Genomic DNA, 18,214 nt, shown 5'->3' with positions numbered 1-18,214 from the left:
AGACTCAGAGCCAAGGGTCTTCTCAGTAGCACTTAGGAGTCAAGTTTGTCATGCCACCAGCTACTACTTCGCTGTGTTTTGATTCGTTAGTTTATGCAGTCATGTCATCGCTTCTCCAATCATGAGTCAAAACTCTTCTCATGAGTAATCACAACTCAAGAGTCAAGGGTTTTCTCAGCTGTGTCTGCGAGTCAAGTCTCTTCTCATGAGTCACTGCGACTCAAAGTATGTAGTCTTCTCAGTAGCACTTAGTCAAGAGTGTCCCGCACTAGCTACCTACTACTTCGCTGTGTTTTGATTCGTTAGCTTACGTAGTCAGGTCTTTGCTTCTCCAATCATGAGTCAAAACTCTTCTCATGAGTAATCACACTCAGAGTCAAAACTCTTCTCAGCTGTGTCTGCGAGTCAAGTCTCTTCTCACGAGTCACTGAGACTCAGAGCCAAGGGTCTTCTCAGTAGCACTTAGGAGTCAAGTTTGTCATGCCACCAGCTACTACTTCGCTGTGTTTTGATTCGTTAGTTTATGCAGTCATGTCATCGCTTCTCCAATCATGAGTCAAAACTCTTCTCATGAGTAATCACAACTCAAGAGTCAAGGGTCTTCTCAGCTGTGTCTGCGAGTCAAGTCTCTTCTCATGAGTCACTGCGACTCTGAGCCAAGGGTATTCTCAGTAGCACATAGGAGTCAAGTTTGTCACTACAGGGGTACTAGAGTCAAGTCGCTTCTCTATGGCTCAGTAGGGTCAAGCTTCTTCTCTAGTAGGACCTTTCAGTATGAATGATTTAGAGTCAAGTTGCTTCTCTGCTGTCAAGTAGAGTCAAGCTTCTTCTCTAAGTCAAGCATTTTAGAGTCAAGTTGCTTCTCTGCTGTCAAGTAGAGTCAAGCTTCTTCTCTAAGTCAAGCATTTTAGAGTCAAGTTGCTTCTCTGCTGTCAAGTAGAGTCAAGCTTCTTCTCTAAGTCAGGCATTTTAGAGTCAAGTTGCTTCTCTGCGGTTCAGTAGAGTCAAGCTCCTTCTATAAGTTTCGAGTACTCCATTTTCTTTCTTCACCGTGAAATACCTGGAGTCAAGTTGCTTCTCTGGAGTTCATCAGAGCCAAGTTTCTTCTCTGGGTGTTTCTCCAAATACTCAAGTCTTGTTAATTTAAGTTAGCTGTTTAAGCCCTGTACACCATTCAGTATCCTTATTGTATTTCTGCTGTTCAGTAGAGTCAAGCCCCTTCTTTAGTTTTGAGTACTCAATTTCTTTCTTCACTGTGAAATACCTGGAGTCAAGCTGCTTCTCTGGAGTCCGACAGAGTCAAGTCTCTTCTCTGGGTGTTTCTCGGAATACTCACATCTTGTTTATTTAAGTTAGCTGTAAAAGCCCTGTACTACATTCAGTATCCTTATTGCATTAAGTACTTATAACTTTAATCGTATCTCCTTTTATGCATCGTAATCAGTTTGAGTGTTGGCAGGTTCATTATAACTACCTGTTCTGTGTATGTAAGTTCCTTAGTCTTGGCAACCAGTTTGTTGACTTTCTTAGGACATCTGCAACCCTTTCTTTGTCTATTATTAGTAGATATAGTTGACATACGGAGCTTGTTATCCTCTTACATCTTCAGGGTGCGTTCCCAGTACCTAATTATCATCCTTAACACTTTATCATTGGCACTGTTTCCTTAATTAAACCTCCATCAGAAGGATGTAGTTCTTGCGTCTGTCTCATTCACAGACGCAGAATCTAGTGCTCCTTTAAATACTATCTCACTTTATAGTATTAGGTATGTTTTTCCTCTCTTTTTCAGCTTTATTCCATACGTGATATAACCTTTCAATCATTTGAACTCTTGTCATTACTTGGTTTATCTGCAAGCTTTATACCAGTTACTGTGCCACTGACCACATTTAACTTCTTAATGTCTCATTTTAGAGCATATGATAATTATGTGTGTATATATGTAATACGGTGCATTAATTTCTATAGGCAAATTTGTGCTTAGTTGTACTGATTATAATCAATAATTTTCTAGTTCATCATCGATTCACTTTATCTACACTCTTAAAAATATTACATCGTCATATCCTTCTTGCACATAATTTCTTTCTTGGGGGCTCTCATTCGGTTACTTTATTGTAACCTCTTCGATTTGGCCTTTTAAATTCGGGGAATTTCTTGCCCCCAATTCATTATATCATATTTTGTGTATTTATTTCTTATGTAGATGATATGCTTGGGATCGCCCAAGCTCGGGGGTCGCCCCATCTGAAACAGTCTTAGCAGAACTGCCTGCTTTTTAGCTACCAACTGCTTACTCTGTGGCTTGAGGTCGCTCAAGCTAGGTTTCTCTCCTCTCTATTAGTCATAGCTAGCTAAGCTATGATCGCTCTAGCTTGGGGGTTGCATGCCCCTATAGTATAATTAGTATCTTAATTGTTTAGGTGTATCTTTTGAGTAGCGAGTAAAAATTTATTATGTAATATTGTTAGTTGATGTTATTTAGTTGTAAGAATGAGCAGCCCCTAAGAATGCCAAAACCTTTAGATAATATTTAATATGAGCCTGAACAAGTTATTGGTTCCATTCAATAAATTTTTGACTTTCATACTGTTTTGGTGTGTTGTGTATAAAATGATATTTTGTTTACTAAATAGTTGTTTGTACACAACATTTAAAAACCCCGTCACAGTCTTCATGTTAGTAAATATCTATTTCTAACCTCGCGCCTTTGATCACGTGATGTTCTTGACCAATGGAAATACGTCGGGGGGATAGCGCCACCTGCATTCATTTTCAAGCAGCGTGATTATTTGTAGCAGCAGTGTTTTATTCATCATCCACCATCCGCCCCACCTCCACCTTTGATAATTTGCAGTTTTCTTTACTGTGGTTTGTGTATAATTGTTTATATTATATTATAATTACCTTTTAATATTTATATACTGTTGTTTTGTTTTGATTGCCTGTACTTTTCATGTGTATATGTTGTTTTTATTATATGTGTTTACTTATAATATTTATATTTATTACATGTCTTTTTTACTTGTTTCGGGCTCATTTGTTTAGGGGTAAGTAAGGCCTCATGGTGAGACAACACCTGGCAAGCTGGTCTGAGCATTGGATAAACCTACCTCCCTGATTCAGGTTGGGGCAGCCGGCTCGCAGCACCTTTTTGTACATCTGTGTTGGTTAATTATAATTAATGATAAGCTTTATTTTGTTACAATGCAAGCTGTCACATTTTTATTTTTATTTTGGGCTGCTCTTCTTAGTAAGGAATAGTTAGAGGATATCACTCACAGTAATGAATTTATCACGCCGTGATATTAGCACTTTTAAATTCGGGGAATTTCTTGCCCCCAATTCATTATATCATGTTTTGTGTATTTATTTCTTATGTAGATGATATGCTTGGGATCGCCCAAGCGACCCCGGGGAATTTCTTGCCCCCAATTCATTATATCATATTTTGTGTATTTATTTCTTATGTAGATGATATGCTTGGGATCGCCCAAGCTCGGGGGTCGCCCCATCTGAAACAGTCTTAGCAGAACTGCCTGCTTTTTAGCTACCAACTGCTTACTCTGTGGCTTGAGGTCGCTCAAGCTAGGTTTCTCTCCTCTCTATTAGTCATAGCTAGCTAAGCTATGATCGCTCTAGCTTGGGGGTTGCATGCCCCTATAGTATAATTAGTATCTTAATTGTTTAGGTGTATCTTTTGAGTAGCGAGTAAAAATTTATTATGTAATATTGTTAGTTGATGTTATTTAGTTGTAAGAATGAGCAGCCCCTAAGAATGCCAAAACCTTTAGATAATATTTAATATGAGCCTGAACAAGTTATTGGTTCCATTCAATAAATTTTTGACTTTCATACTGTTTTGGTGTGTTGTGTATAAAACACTGTTTAGGTATATACTGATATAACACTGTTAGGTGTATACTGATATAACACTGTTAGGTATATACTGATATAACACTGTTAGGACGTGTGAACTGTTTAGGTATATACTGATATAACACTGTTAGGTATATACTGATATAACACTGTTAGGTATATACTGATATAACACTGTTAGGTATATACTGATATAACACTGTTTAGGTATATACTGATATAACACTGTTAGGTGTATACTGATATAACACTGTTAGGTATATACTGATATAACACTGTTAGGTAAATACTGATATAACACTGTTTAGGTATATACTGATATAACACTGTTAGGTATATACTGATATAACACTGTTAGGTATATACTGATATAACACAACACTGTTAGGTATATACTGATATAACACTGTTAGGTATATACTGATATAACACTGTTATGTATATACTCATATAACACTGTTAGGTATATACTGATGTAACACTGTTAGGTATATACTGATATAACACTGTTAGGACGTATGAACTGTTTAGGTATATACTGATATAACACTGTTAGGTATATACTGATATAACACTGTTAGGTATATACTGATATAACACTGTTAGGACGTGTGAACTGTTTAGGTGTATACTGATATAACACTGTTAGGTATATACTGATATAACACTGTTAGGTATATACTGATATAACACTGTTAGGTATATACTGATATAACACTGTTAGGTATATACTGATATAACACCGTTAGGTATATACTGATATAACACTGTTAGGTATATACTGATATAACACTGTGAGGACGTGTGAACTGTTTAGGTATATACTGATATAACACTGTTAGGTATATACTGATATAACACTGTTAGGTATATACTGATATAACACTGTTAGGTATATACTGATATAACACTGTTAGGACGTGTGAACTGTTCAGGTATATACTGATATAACACTGTTAGGTATATACTGATATAACACTGTTAGGTATATACTGATATAACACTGTTAGGACGTGTGAACTGTTTAGGTTTATACTGATATAACACCGTTAGGTATATACTGATATAACACTGTTAGGTATATACTGATATAACACTGTTAGGTATATACTGATATAACACTGCTAGGTATATACTGATATACCACTGCTAGGTATATACTGATATAACACTGCTAGGTATATACTGATATAACACTGTTAGGTAAGTCTGTAGACATATTGTACTGTATAACTGATAGTGGTGTTGTGTCTTTGTCAGGGAGTAAGTCTGTAGACATATTGTACTGTATAACTGGTAACGGTGTTGTGTCTTTGTCAGGGAGTAAGTCTGTAGACATATTGTACTGTATAACTGATAGTGGTGTGGTGTCTTTGTCAGGGAGTAAGTCTGTAGACATATTGTACTGTATAACTGATAACGGTGTGGTGTCTTTGTCAGGGAGTAAGTCTGTAGACATATTGTACTGTATAACTGGTAACGGTGTGGTGTCTTTGTCAGGGTGTAAGTCTGTAGACATATTGTACTGTATAACTGATAGTGGTGTTGTGTCTTTGTCAGGGAACAAGGCCCCAAAGTGATGAGGCCCTTCTGGAGTCTCGTTTTTTGTCCTCCCAGCCGACCACAGACATGACAACAGTGGCTCCCTGGTCTGGACTAGATAATAGTACATTTGTGTTGGATGAACTGCTCCAGAGTCAGGCTGCCAATACTGGTGGCAGTAACAGCCAGGGAACTCCAGAGCAGTCTCCGGGGGACCGACTGGAAGCATCCGGATTCAATGCTGATGATGCTAAGGTGATACTACAAACAATGGCTGACTTTCATTTTCTTTCTTTCTGTTAGCTAATGTGTGAATTAAAAGAAAACTACTTTTAAGAATCCATTTGAAAACAAACTATGAATCTTTGATATTTAGAAATCTTTTTGTAATAAATACACATTTGTTTTGATGGCCTCATTGGATAAACATTTAAACATAACTCTTTTCCCCTGTGTACATGGGTGAAAGAATTGATGTAAACAAGCTATGTCAAAAAGGAAATGTTTGTGTTTAAATCATACAGATCAGAGACTTTTTAGTTTGTCTAAGAGGGAGAGCTAATTTTGTTACCCCGCCATTGGCATTGGTTTTTCCAACTTTTGGTGCAAGTGTTGAAAGGCATTAACACATCACTTTATAATTGTACATATTTGACATTAGGGTCCCAGTGAGGTTAGAGTTTTCACTCCTGAAGTCAAACTGAGGGATTTTTTTGGGAAAAAATCCTTGCTTTATGACATGTTTTGACTACAACATTTTTATGCGTTTTTGAAAATATCAGAAATTTTTCAGCTATTTATGAATCTTATTTATCCAGTATATAAAACAATACCAATTTATATGTTTTAATCATTAATTGACAAACATTTAGGAGACGAGCTATAAATTTGAACACCTTGACAATAGGCATATGAGACACATTCTGGTTAAGCATTGAGATCAATTGAACTTTACCCCTTACCAGTCACTGTCAGATCTTCATACTGTATAATGATGCTCTGTATTTCAATTAGATTTATCAAAATTCAGCATTTAATTAAGAAATATTCATAAAATTTAAATATTGACAGCAGGATCAGCCAAAGGGTGAAGACCCATTTGGAGGTTTGGCTTCCTCTTTTGGGTCCTTTGGGGCCAGTCCAGTTCCTGAGCGAGGAAGGGAAAGTACAGAGAGTTCTGTGTGGAAGGAAATGCACGCTAGCCCTTTGAGCCAGCGTACGAGTAATAACAGCCGAGCCCCAGGCAGCCCACGGGAACAGAGCATTGGAGATGGTGAACAGCCATCATTTGGCAAGTTTGATCCCCCAGGTAGCTGTCACGCCTCCCTCAATAATGCATCAAAAATATTAAATGAGATGAGTCCAGCTTTTAGATACATTCCAGATAATCCTAGCCAAGAAGTGTTACTATCAGGAAACTGTATTTTCACTCCTTTTAACAAGGTCTCATGAAATATATGAATGGTTCAACCTCTGTACAGAGGATACTGCCATCATAATCCAGAGATAATACAACCAATTCCTGTACAGAGGATACTGCCATCATAATCCAGAGATAATACAAATTCCAGAAAATGATAATTGTAGGAATGACTGTTATAGAAATCTTTATAGATTTACATTTTAATAGCACAATGTATAGTTCTAACGATGACTTGTAAATTGTTACTGTTTGGTTCTCAATATAGTTCTAAGTACTAATGATGACTTGTAAATTGTTACTGTTTGGTTCTCAATATAGTTCTAAGTACTAATGATGACTTGTAAATTGTTACTGTTTGGTTCTCAATATAGTTCTAAGTACTAACAATGACTTGTAAATTGTTACTGTTTGGTTCTCAATATAGTTCTAAGTACTAACAATGACTTGTAAATTGTTACTGTTTGGTTCTCAATATCGTTCTAAGTACTAATGATGACTTGTAAATTGTTACTGTTTGGTTCTCAATATAGTTCTAAGTACTAACAATGACTTGTAAATTGTTACTGTTTGGTTCTCAATATCGTTCTAAGTACTAACGATGACTTGTAAATTGTTACTGTTTGGTTCTCAATATCGTTCTAAGTACTAATGATGACTTGTAAATTGTTACTGTTTGGTTCTCAATATAGTTCTAAGTACTAACGATGACTTGTAAATTGTTACTGTTTGGTTCTCAATATAGTTCTAAGTACTAACGATGACTTGTAAATTGTTACTGTTTGGTTCTCCAATCTTAAGGAATTATTATTTTGCTAGTACTATCTGCAGGAGAACCTGCTGCTAGCAAGAGGACAGTGTACCAGGACGAGGATGGAGAATTTGTAACAGACCTGGCCTATCAATCCTCATTTGTAAATGAAGTGAACTTCCAGAAAGATAAGATGGCAGCTCAGGGATTGGACGTAGAAACTCCATGTGGCCTGACTTTTACTGATCAGGAATTTTTTAATTCAGGTACTTGTCTGGTTTTGTGCCTCCTTAATGTAATTGATGGGACAACATTTAATTTTCTGTCCCTGCAGCTGAGCTTCATTGAATGGGTTGAATTACAATGTTTAACTTATCTGACGTTTCAGCTGAGCTTCATTGAAGGGGTTGAATTACAATGTTTAACTTATCTGACGTTTAAGCTGAGCTTCATTGAATGGGTTGAATTACAATGTTTAACTTATCTGACGTTTCAGCTGAGCTTCATTGAAGGGGTTGAATTACAATGTTTAACTTATCTGACGTTTCAGCTGAGCTTCATTGAAGGGGTTGAATTACAATGTTTAACTTATCTGACGTTCAGCTGAGCATCAATGAAGGGTTGAATTTTAGTGTTTAACTTATCAGTCGCTTCAGTTGAGCTCATTGAAACTGTTGAATTACCATTATCAAATATTACACTGACATATCAATTATCATATTGGCATATGAAATATTACACTGTTAAATCACCATGTAACTGACATCAAACTTTTAGTTCTATTTCCTTTGTTATACTTTGTGCGGGCTCTATTTCTATGGCAGACTAATATCTTAGTAACGCTTTCAAGTTAATGATCCAAACAATACTCTTCTAAACAATGAAATGTTTCCAGGTAAAGGGCAAAAAAAACCCTTGTTTTTCCAGATGTTGGGCAAAACATGCTTGATGCTGATGAACAAGAGTTTCAGAAAGAAAATGTTTTTATGCAGGTAAATACCCATCTTTATATTGTATGTTGAGGGAAGAGAACACAAGAACTGGTTAGTCTCGTTAGGACAAGGTCCAAGGGAGCTGATGTTATACCCCAGTATCAACAACATCAGTGGACAGCTAGGTTTTTATCTCGTCGGGACAAAGTCCAGGGGGGCTAGGTTAAAGTTTTTATCTTGTCGGGACAAAGTCCAGGGGAACTAGGTTAAAGTTTTGATCTCGTCGAGACAAAGTCAAAGGGAGCTAGGTTAAAGTTTTTATCTCGTTGGGACAAAGTCCAGGGGGGCTAGGTCAAAGTTTTTATCTCGTCGGGACAAAGTCCAGGGGGGCTAGGTTAAATTTTTTATCTCGTCAGGACAAAGTCCAGGGGGGCTAGGTTAATGTTTTCATCTCGTCGGGACAAAGTCCAGGGGGGCTAGGTTAAAGTTTTTATCTCGTCGGGACAAAGTCCAGGGGGGCTAGGTTAAAGTTTTTATCTCGTCAGGACAAAGTCCAAGGGAGCTAGGTTAAAGTTTTTATCTCGTCGGGACAAAGTCCAGGGGGGCTAGGTTAAAGTTTTTATCTCGTCGGGACAAAGTCCAGGGGTGCTAGGTTAAAGTTTTTATCTCGTCGGGACAAAGTCCAGGGGAACTAGGTTAAAGTTTTTATCTCGTCGGGACAAAGTCCAGGGGGGCTAGGTTAAAGTTTTTATCTCGTCTGGACAAAGTCCAGGGGGGCTAGGTTAAAGTTTTTATCTCGGGACAAAGTCCAGGGGTGCTAGGTTCAATTTTTTATCTCGTCGGGACAAAGTCCAGGGGGGCTAGGTTAAAGTTTTTATCTCGTCGGGACAAAGTCCAGGGGGGCTAGGTTAAAGTTTTTATCTCGTCGGGACAAAGTCCAGGGGGATTAGGTTAAAGTTTTTATCTCGTCGGGACAATGTCCAGGGGGGCTAGGTTAAAGTTTTTATCTCGTCGGGGAAAAAGTCCAGGGGTGATAGGTTAAAGTTTTTATCTCGTCGGGACAAAGTCCAGGGGAACTAGTGTTATACCCCAGTATACGACAGTGTTTTTTATCTTAATGGTCTCGCGACTTTCCCCACCCTGTGAGCTATATTTATATTGTCTTCTGACAACTCTTGTTGAAGGAAAATCTTGGACACTTACGGCTTAATCTGCATCTAATTCTTCTTCATTATGCCATAATTCGACTTTGTTCATTTTTGCAAAAAAAAATTTCCCAGAGTCATTTTTGCAAAACAATTCGCAGAGTCCAGAAGTTTTTCACAATGTTTGTATTGGATCAATTTTTAGCTCACTTGGTCTGAAGGACCAGTGAGCTTATGCCATGGCATCTGTTGTCCATTTGTCAACCTTTAAATTGCTAATTGTTATGAATGACTGAATGTATTTTGACCAAATTTGGTAAGAAGCGTCCTTCTGGGAATGGAAACATATTTTGCATATTAAATGATGACTCTGGCCTCCCAAGGGCCAGAGGGGCAGGACCCATTAGGGGAAAGTATTTTAAATTGCTTCTGGTCATGAATGACTGAATGGATTTTAAAAAAATTTGGTCAGAGGCATCCTTAGGGGAAGGGAAACAAATTTTGCATAAATGGTCAGGTAACCATGGTCCCCTTGCGACAGGATGCTCAGGGCCTAATAGGGGATAGGACCTAATAGGGGCTAGGGCCTAATAGGGGATAGGGCCTAATAGGGGCTAGGGCCTAATAGGGGATAGGGCCTAATAGGGGATAATTTCTAAAATACGTACTAGAGTTTTCCGATGATCATTGAAATATTCAGGTGAGTGATGCAGTCCCTTTATATGTGCTTGAGAGGAAGGTTTCGTACAGAAACAGACATTAGTGTTGTTTTGTGTTCCAGGAGGAAGTGTTTACACCCAGTAATGTTCCTGTCCTCGAGGAATCGTGGGCTCTACACAGTAAAATGTCTCTGTCCTGTCCCTCCTCTCTACGTGGATCAGACGACTACACTAGGATCTCGGTTGGCACATTCATGAAGAGCCGATCTGGAGCCCTGGGATCAATAGATGGTGTTCCTGAACAGAGAGTAAGCTTGGCGCTATACTGTGTATTGTCGGCTTTACTATGACTGAGGAATTATTTTACCAAACGCACACCAACTGTAACTTTACAGTTCTACTCCATAAAACATTCAACATTTACCTTAAAAGGCCACAATTTTATCTGTCACAACAAAAATATATTTTGTTTAAGTTGGGTGTGTGCATCAGCATTTTAACTTCCATTTTTGGCCTCTTCTGCTGTTAGGATACATACCCATATGACTGGATGATGTAAACCTAGTGATAGTGTTATTGTAACCTTTGTATATCTGACAGAGTTTGGTATGATAGTGTTATTGTAGTACCTTTGTATATCTGACAGAGTTAGGTATGATAGTGTTATTGTAGTACCTTTGTATATCTGACAGACAGAGTTAGGTATGATAGTGTTATTGTAGTACCTTTGTATATCTGACAGAGTTAGGTATGATAGTGTTATTGTAGTACCTTTGTATATCTGACAGACAGAGTTTGGTATGATAGTGTTATTGTAGTACCTTTGTATATCTGACAGACATAGTTAGGTATGATAGTGTTATTGTAGTACCTTTGTATATCTGACAGAGTTAGGTATGATAGTGTTATTGTAGTACCTTTGTATATCTGACAGACAGAGTTTGGTATGATAGTGTTATTGTAGTACCTTTGTATATCTGACAGACAGTTTGGTATGATAGTGCTATTGTAGTACCTTTGTATATCTGACAGACAGAGTTTGGTATGATAGTGTTATTGTAGTACCTTTGTATATCTGACAGACAGAGTTAGGTATGATAGTGTTATTGTAGTACCTTTGTATATCTGACAGACAGAGTTAGGTATGATAGTGTTATTGTAGTACCTTTGTATATCTGACAGACAGAGTTAGGTATGATAGTGTTATTGTAGTACCTTTGTATATCTGACAGAGTTAGGTATGATAGTGTTATTGTAGTACCTTTGTATATCTGACAGACAGCGTTAGGTATGATAGTGTTATTGTAACCTTTTTATATCTGACAGACAGAGTTAGGTATGATAGTGTTATTGTAACCTTTGTATATCTGACAGCGTAAGGTATGATAGTGTTATTGTAGTACCTTTGTATATCTGACAGACAGAGTTAGGTATGATAGTGTTATTGTAGTACCTTTGTATATCTGACAGAGTTAGGTATGATAGTGTTATTGTAGTACCTTTGTATATCTGACAGAGTTAGGTATGATAGTGTTATTGTAGAACCTTTGTATATCTGACAGACAGCGTTAGGTATGATAGTGTTATTGTAACCTTTGTATATCTGACAGACAGAGTTAGGTATGATAGTGTTATTGTAACCTTTGTATATCTGACAGAGTTAGGTATGATAGTGTTATTGTAGTACCTTTGTATATCTGACAGAGTTTGGTATGATAGTGTTATTGTAACCTTTGTATATCTGACAGAGTTAGGTATGATAGTGTTATTGTAGTACCTTTGTATATCTGACAGACAGAGTTTGGTATGATAGTGTTATTGTAGTACCTTTGTATATCTGACAGACAGAGTTAGGTATGATAGTGTTATTGTAGTACCTTTGTATATCTGACAGACAGCGTTAGATATGATAGTGTTATTGTAGTACCTTTGTATATCTGACAGACAGAGTTAGGTATGATAGTGTTATTGTAGTACCTTTGTATATCTGACAGCCGGAGTTTGGTATGATATGTAAGACACCCCCAGAGAACAGAAAGCCAGTGGCCTTGCTGGACATCGCTGCCAGTGGCTTTGATGGGGATGAGAGCTCAATTAATCGTACAGCAGGAGTTGGTAATGAGGAAGGTAGGTACAGTTTCTACACTGTAGTGTTACTACAGTTATATCTCAGGAAGCACTTAATTGATCTTACTAGAATTTCATATGTGTGATCCCCTTTCTTGGTGACTTTCCAGAAAAGAAAATGTTTGATTGGTGGTCATTTTGAATTTTGAATTGATGATGATTACTGCTTTTTCTCAAAAAGTACTTTATGGTTCTCTCACTTCCTAAAGTGACTACACTCTGTCACTGTCATCAGACCTGTAGTGACTACACTCTGTCACTGTCATCAGACCTGTAGTGATTACACTCTGTCACTGTCATCAGACCTGTAGTGACTACACTCTGTCACTGTCATCAGACCTGTAGTGACCACACTCTGTCACCGTCATCAGACCTGTAGTGACTACACACTGTCACTGTCATCAGACCTGTAGTGACTACACACTGTCATCAGACCTGTAGTGACTACACTCTGTCACCGTCATCAGACCTGTAGTGACTACACACTGTCACTGTCATCAGACCTGTAGTGACTACACACTGTCATCAGACCTGTAGTGACTACACTCTGTCACCGTCATCAGACCTGTAGTGACTACACACTGTCACTGTCATCAGACCTGTAGTGACTACACACTGTCATCAGACCTGTAGTGACTACACTCTGTCACCGTCATCAGACCTGTAGTGACTACACACTGTCACTGTCATCAGACCTGTAGTGACTACACACTGTCATCAGACCTGTAGTGACTACACTCTGTCACCGTCATCAGACCTGTAGTGACTACACTCTGTCACCCTCATCAGACCTGTAGTGACTACACACTGTCACCGTCATCAGACCTGTAGTGACTACACTCTGTCACTGTCATCAGACCTGTAGTGACTACACTCTGTCACTGTCATCAGACCTGTAGTGACTACACTCTGTCACCGTCATCAGACCTGTAGTGACTACACACTGTCACTGTCATCAGACCTGTAGTGACTACACACTGTCATCAGACCTGTAGTGACTACACTCTGTCACCGTCATCAGACCTGTAGTGACTACACACTGTCACTGTCATCAGACCTGTAGTGACTACACACTGTCATCAGACCTGTAGTGACTACACTCTGTCACCGTCATCAGACCTGTAGTGACTACACTCTGTCACCCTCATCAGACCTGTAGTGACTACACACTGTCACCGTCATCAGACCTGTAGTGACTACACTCTGTCACCGTCATCAGACCTGTAGTGACTACACACTGTCACTGTCATCAGACCTGTAGTGACTACACTCTGTCACCGTCATCAGACCTGTAGTGACTACACTCTGTCACTGTCATCAGACCTGTAGTGACTACACACTGTCATCAGACCTGTAGTGACTACAATCTGTCACTGTCATCAGACCTGTAGTGACTACACTCTGTCATCAGACCTGTAGTGACTACACTCTGTCACTGTCATCAGACCTGTAGTGACTACACTCTGTCATCAGACCTGTAGTGACTACACTCTGTCACCGTCATCAGACCTGTAGTGACTACACTCTGTCACTGTCATCAGACCTGTAGTGACTACACACTGTCACTGTCATCAGACCTGTAGTGACTACACTCTGTCACTGTCATCAGACCTGTAGTGACTACACTCTGTCACTGTCATCAGACCTGTAGTGACTACACTCTGTCACTGTCATCAGACCTGTAGTGACTACACTCTGTCACTGTCATCAGACCTGTAGTGACTACACTCTGTCACTGTCATCAGACCTGTAGTGACTACACTGTCATCAGACCTGTAGTGACTACACTCTGTCACTGTCATCAGACCTGTTGTGACTACACTCTGTCATCAGACCTGTAGTGAATACACACTGTCACTGTCATCAGACCTGTAGTGACTACACTCTGTCACCGTCATCAGACCTGTAGTGACTACACACTGTCACTGTCATCAGACCTGTAGTGACTACACACTGTCATCAGACCTGTAGTGACTACACTCTGTCACCGTCATCAGACCTGTAGTGACTACACACTGTCACTGTCATCAGACCTGTAGTGACTACACACTGTCATCAGACCTGTAGTGACTACACTCTGTCACCGTCATCAGACCTGTAGTGACTACACTCTGTCACCGTCATCAGACCTGTAGTGACTACACACTGTCACCGTCATCAGACCTGTAGTGACTACACTCTGTCACCGTCATCAGACCTGTAGTGACTACACACTGTCACTGTCATCAGACCTGTAGTGACTACACTCTGTCACCGTCATCAGACCTGTAGTGACTACACTCTGTCACTGTCATCAGACCTGTAGTGACTACACACTGTCACCGTCATCAGACCTGTAGTGACTACACTCTGTCACCGTCATCAGACCTGTAGTGACTACACACTGTCACTGTCATCAGACCTGTAGTGACTACACACTGTCATCAGACCTGTAGTGACTACACTCTGTCACTGTCATCAGACCTGTAGTGACTACACTCTGTCATCAGACCTGTAGTGACTACACTCTGTCACTGTCATCAGACCTGTAGTGACTACACTCTGTCACTGTCATCAGACCTGTAGTGACTACACTCTGTCACTGTCATCAGACCTGTAGTGACTACACTCTGTCATCAGACCTGTAGTGACTACACTCTGTCACTGTCATCAGACCTGTAGTGACTACACACTGTCATCAGACCTGTAGTGACTACACTCTGTCACTGTCATCAGACCTGTAGTGACTACACTCTGTCACTGTCATCAGACCTGTAGTGACTACACTCTGTCACTGTCATCAGACCTGTAGTGACTACACTCTGTCACCGTCATCAGACCTGTAGTGACTACACTCTGTCACCGTCATCAGACCTGTAGTGACCACACTGTGTCACTGTCATCAGACCTGTAATGACTACACTCTGTCACTGTCATCAGACCTGTAGTGACCACACTCTGTCACTGTCATCAGACCTGTAGTGACTACACTCTGTTATCAGACCTGTAGTGACTACACTCTGTCATCAGACCTGTAGTGACTACACTCTGTCACTGTCATCAGACCTGTAGTGACTACACTCTGTCACTGTCATCAGACCTGTAGTGACTACACTCTGTCACTGTCATCAGACCTGTAGTGACTACACTCTGTCATCAGACCTGTAGTGACTACACTCTGTCACCGTCATCAGACCTGTAGTGACTACACACTGTCATCAGACCTGTAGTGACTACACTCTGTCACTGTCATCAGACCTGTAGTGACTACACTCTGTCACTGTCATCAGACCTGTAGTGACTACACTCTGTCACTGTCATCAGACCTGTAGTGACTACACTCTGTCACTGTCATCAGACCTGTAGTGACTACACTCTGTCACTGTCATCAGACCTGTAGTGACTACACTCTGTCACCGTCATCAGACCTGTAGTGACCACACTGTGTCACTGCCATCAGACCTGTAATGACTACACTCTGTCACTGTCATCAGACCTGTAGTGACCACACTCTGTCACTGTCGTCAGACCTGTAGTGACTACACTCTGTCATCAGACCTGTAGTGACTACACTCTGTCACTGTCATCAGACCTGTAGTGACTACACTCTGTCATAAGACCTGTAGTGACTACACACTGTCACCGTCATCAGACCTGTAGTGACTACACTCTGTCACTGTCATCAGACCTGTAGTGACTACGTATACACTCTGTCACTGTCATCAGACCTGTAGTGACTACGTATACACTCTGTCACTGTCATCAGACCTGTAGTGACTACACTCTGTCACTATCATCAGACCTGTAGTGACTACACTCTGTCACTATCATCAGACCTGTAGTGACTACACTCTGTCACTGTCATCAGACCTGTAGTGACTACACTCTGTCACTGTCATCAGACCTGTAGTGACTACACTCTGTCACTGTCATCAGACCTGTAGTGACTACACTCTGTCACTGTCATCAGACCTGTAGTGACTACACTCTGTCACTGTCATCAGACCTGTAGTGACTACACTCTGTCTTCAGACCTGTAGTGACTACACACTGTCACTGTCATCAGACCTGTAGTGACTACACACTGTCACCGTCATCAGACCTGTAGTGACTACACTGTCATTGTCATCAAACGTGTAGTGACTACACTCTGTCACTGTCATCAGACCTGTAGTGACTACACTCTGTCACTGTCATCAGACCTGTAGTGACTACACTCTGCCACTGTCATCAGACCTGTAGTGACTACATTCTGTCACTGTCATCAGACCTGTAGTGACTACACTGTCACTGTCATCAGACCTGTAGTGACTACACTCTGTCACTGTCATCAGACCTGTAGTGACTACACTCTGTCACCGTCATCAGACCTGTAGTGACTACACTCTGTCACTGTCATCAGACCTGTAGTGACTACACTCTGTCACCGTCATCAGACCTGTAGTGACTACACTCTGTCACTGTCATCAGACCTGTAGTGACCACACTCTGTCATCAGACCTGTAGTGACTACACTCTGTCATCAGACCTGTAGTGACTACACACTGTCACCGTCATCAGACCTGTAGTGACTACACTCTGTCATCAGACCTGTAGTGACTACACACTGTCACTGTCATCAGACCTGTAGTGACTACACTCTGTCACTGTCATCAGACCTGTAGTGACTACACTCTGTCATCAGACCTGTAGTGACTACACTCTGTCATCAGACCTGTAGTGACTACACACTGTCATCAGACCTGTAGTGACTACACTCTGTCACTGTCATCAGACCTGTAGTGACCACACTCTGTCATCAGACCTGTAGTGACTACACTGTCACCGTCATCAGACCTGTAGTGACTACACTCTGTCATCAGACCTGTAGTGACTACACACTGTCACTGTCATCAGACCTGTAGTGACTACACTCTGTCACTGTCATCAGACCTGTAGTGACTACACTCTGTCATCAGACCTGTAGTGACTACACTCTGTCACTGTCATCAGACCTGTAGTGACTACACTCTGTCACTGTCATCAGACCTGTAGTGACTACACACTGTCACTGTCATCAGACCTGTAGTGACTACACTCTTTCCCTGTCATCAGACAAATGAACATTTATTCGAAGTTCTGTAATTCCTGATTAGATTTCCCTCATTGATCAAAGTTAAAGCTGAAAGGGTAACTTGACACTCCAAATACAAAGTAAGTGTAGAAGATATCTCATGAACTCTTAGACATATTAATTTTACTGGTGAAAATTAATTTTACTGCCACATGTCTGTGTGAGGACAGTAGTAAAACTGTGAGATGTATTTTTGTAGGAGATGGCACACTAATTAATCAGTCTGAGATGACCCTGGCTGATTTGGCATTGTCTTTAAAAACAAACACTTGTGGGGAGTCTGGTAACACTTTAAGTCAACAGGAACTCCCTTCTGGTAACACTTTAAGTCAACAGGAACTCCCTTCTGATCAGTCTGCCTCAGAGTCCTCTAGTAAGTCAAACCATTCCCTCTCAAAATCTTCTTTCTAAGCTTGTTAAACTTGTTACAGTGATCTTTGAGTTCTATAAAACATATACCTACCAAGTTTGTCAGGAGTATAATAGTACAGTGTTGTCGATCTGTCCATCTGGCGTAAATTTTTGTTGGTCTGGAGAAATCCTCCTACATTTTATAACTGATCTCTGAGAATTAGTAGGCTTTGTAATCATGATATAATGTTTTGTTTCCCTGAACATCGTTTTTGTTTTTGTTTAATTTTAGCATTTAATATCTTGTCTGGAG

At 40.0% G+C, this 18,214-nt stretch overlaps 1 protein-coding gene across 5 annotated transcripts in view; it reads left to right on the top strand.

Moving 5' to 3' along the window:
* LOC117338316 overlaps nucleotides 1-18,214 on the top strand; it is a 94,798-nt gene that overhangs the window by 21,166 nt on the left and 55,418 nt on the right. For 4 of the 5 annotated variants that reach the window (XR_004535000.1, XM_033899612.1, XM_033899611.1 and 1 more), the window contains 7 exons: nucleotides 5,443-5,679; nucleotides 6,496-6,733; nucleotides 7,664-7,861; nucleotides 8,523-8,587; nucleotides 10,454-10,639; nucleotides 12,326-12,458; nucleotides 17,750-17,923. Coding sequence is in view for 4 of the 5 variants with exons in the window: in XM_033899612.1 (XP_033755503.1) it covers nucleotides 5,443-5,679; nucleotides 6,496-6,733; nucleotides 7,664-7,861; nucleotides 8,523-8,587; nucleotides 10,454-10,639; nucleotides 12,326-12,458; nucleotides 17,750-17,923 (1,231 nt within the window). In the remaining variant the exon portion in view is untranslated. The remainder of the gene's footprint in view (nucleotides 1-5,442; nucleotides 5,680-6,495; nucleotides 6,734-7,663; nucleotides 7,862-8,522; nucleotides 8,588-10,453; nucleotides 10,640-12,325; nucleotides 12,459-17,749; nucleotides 17,924-18,214) is intronic. The other variant, XM_033899610.1, reaches the window with a different exon arrangement.

Source organism: Pecten maximus, chromosome 11 (genome assembly GCF_902652985.1).
Source record: "Pecten maximus chromosome 11, xPecMax1.1, whole genome shotgun sequence".
Taxonomy (NCBI): Eukaryota; Metazoa; Mollusca; class Bivalvia; order Pectinida; family Pectinidae; genus Pecten; species Pecten maximus.
The sequence above is the reverse complement of the archived record's forward strand: the minus strand, read 5'-3'. Positions and strand labels throughout refer to the sequence as shown.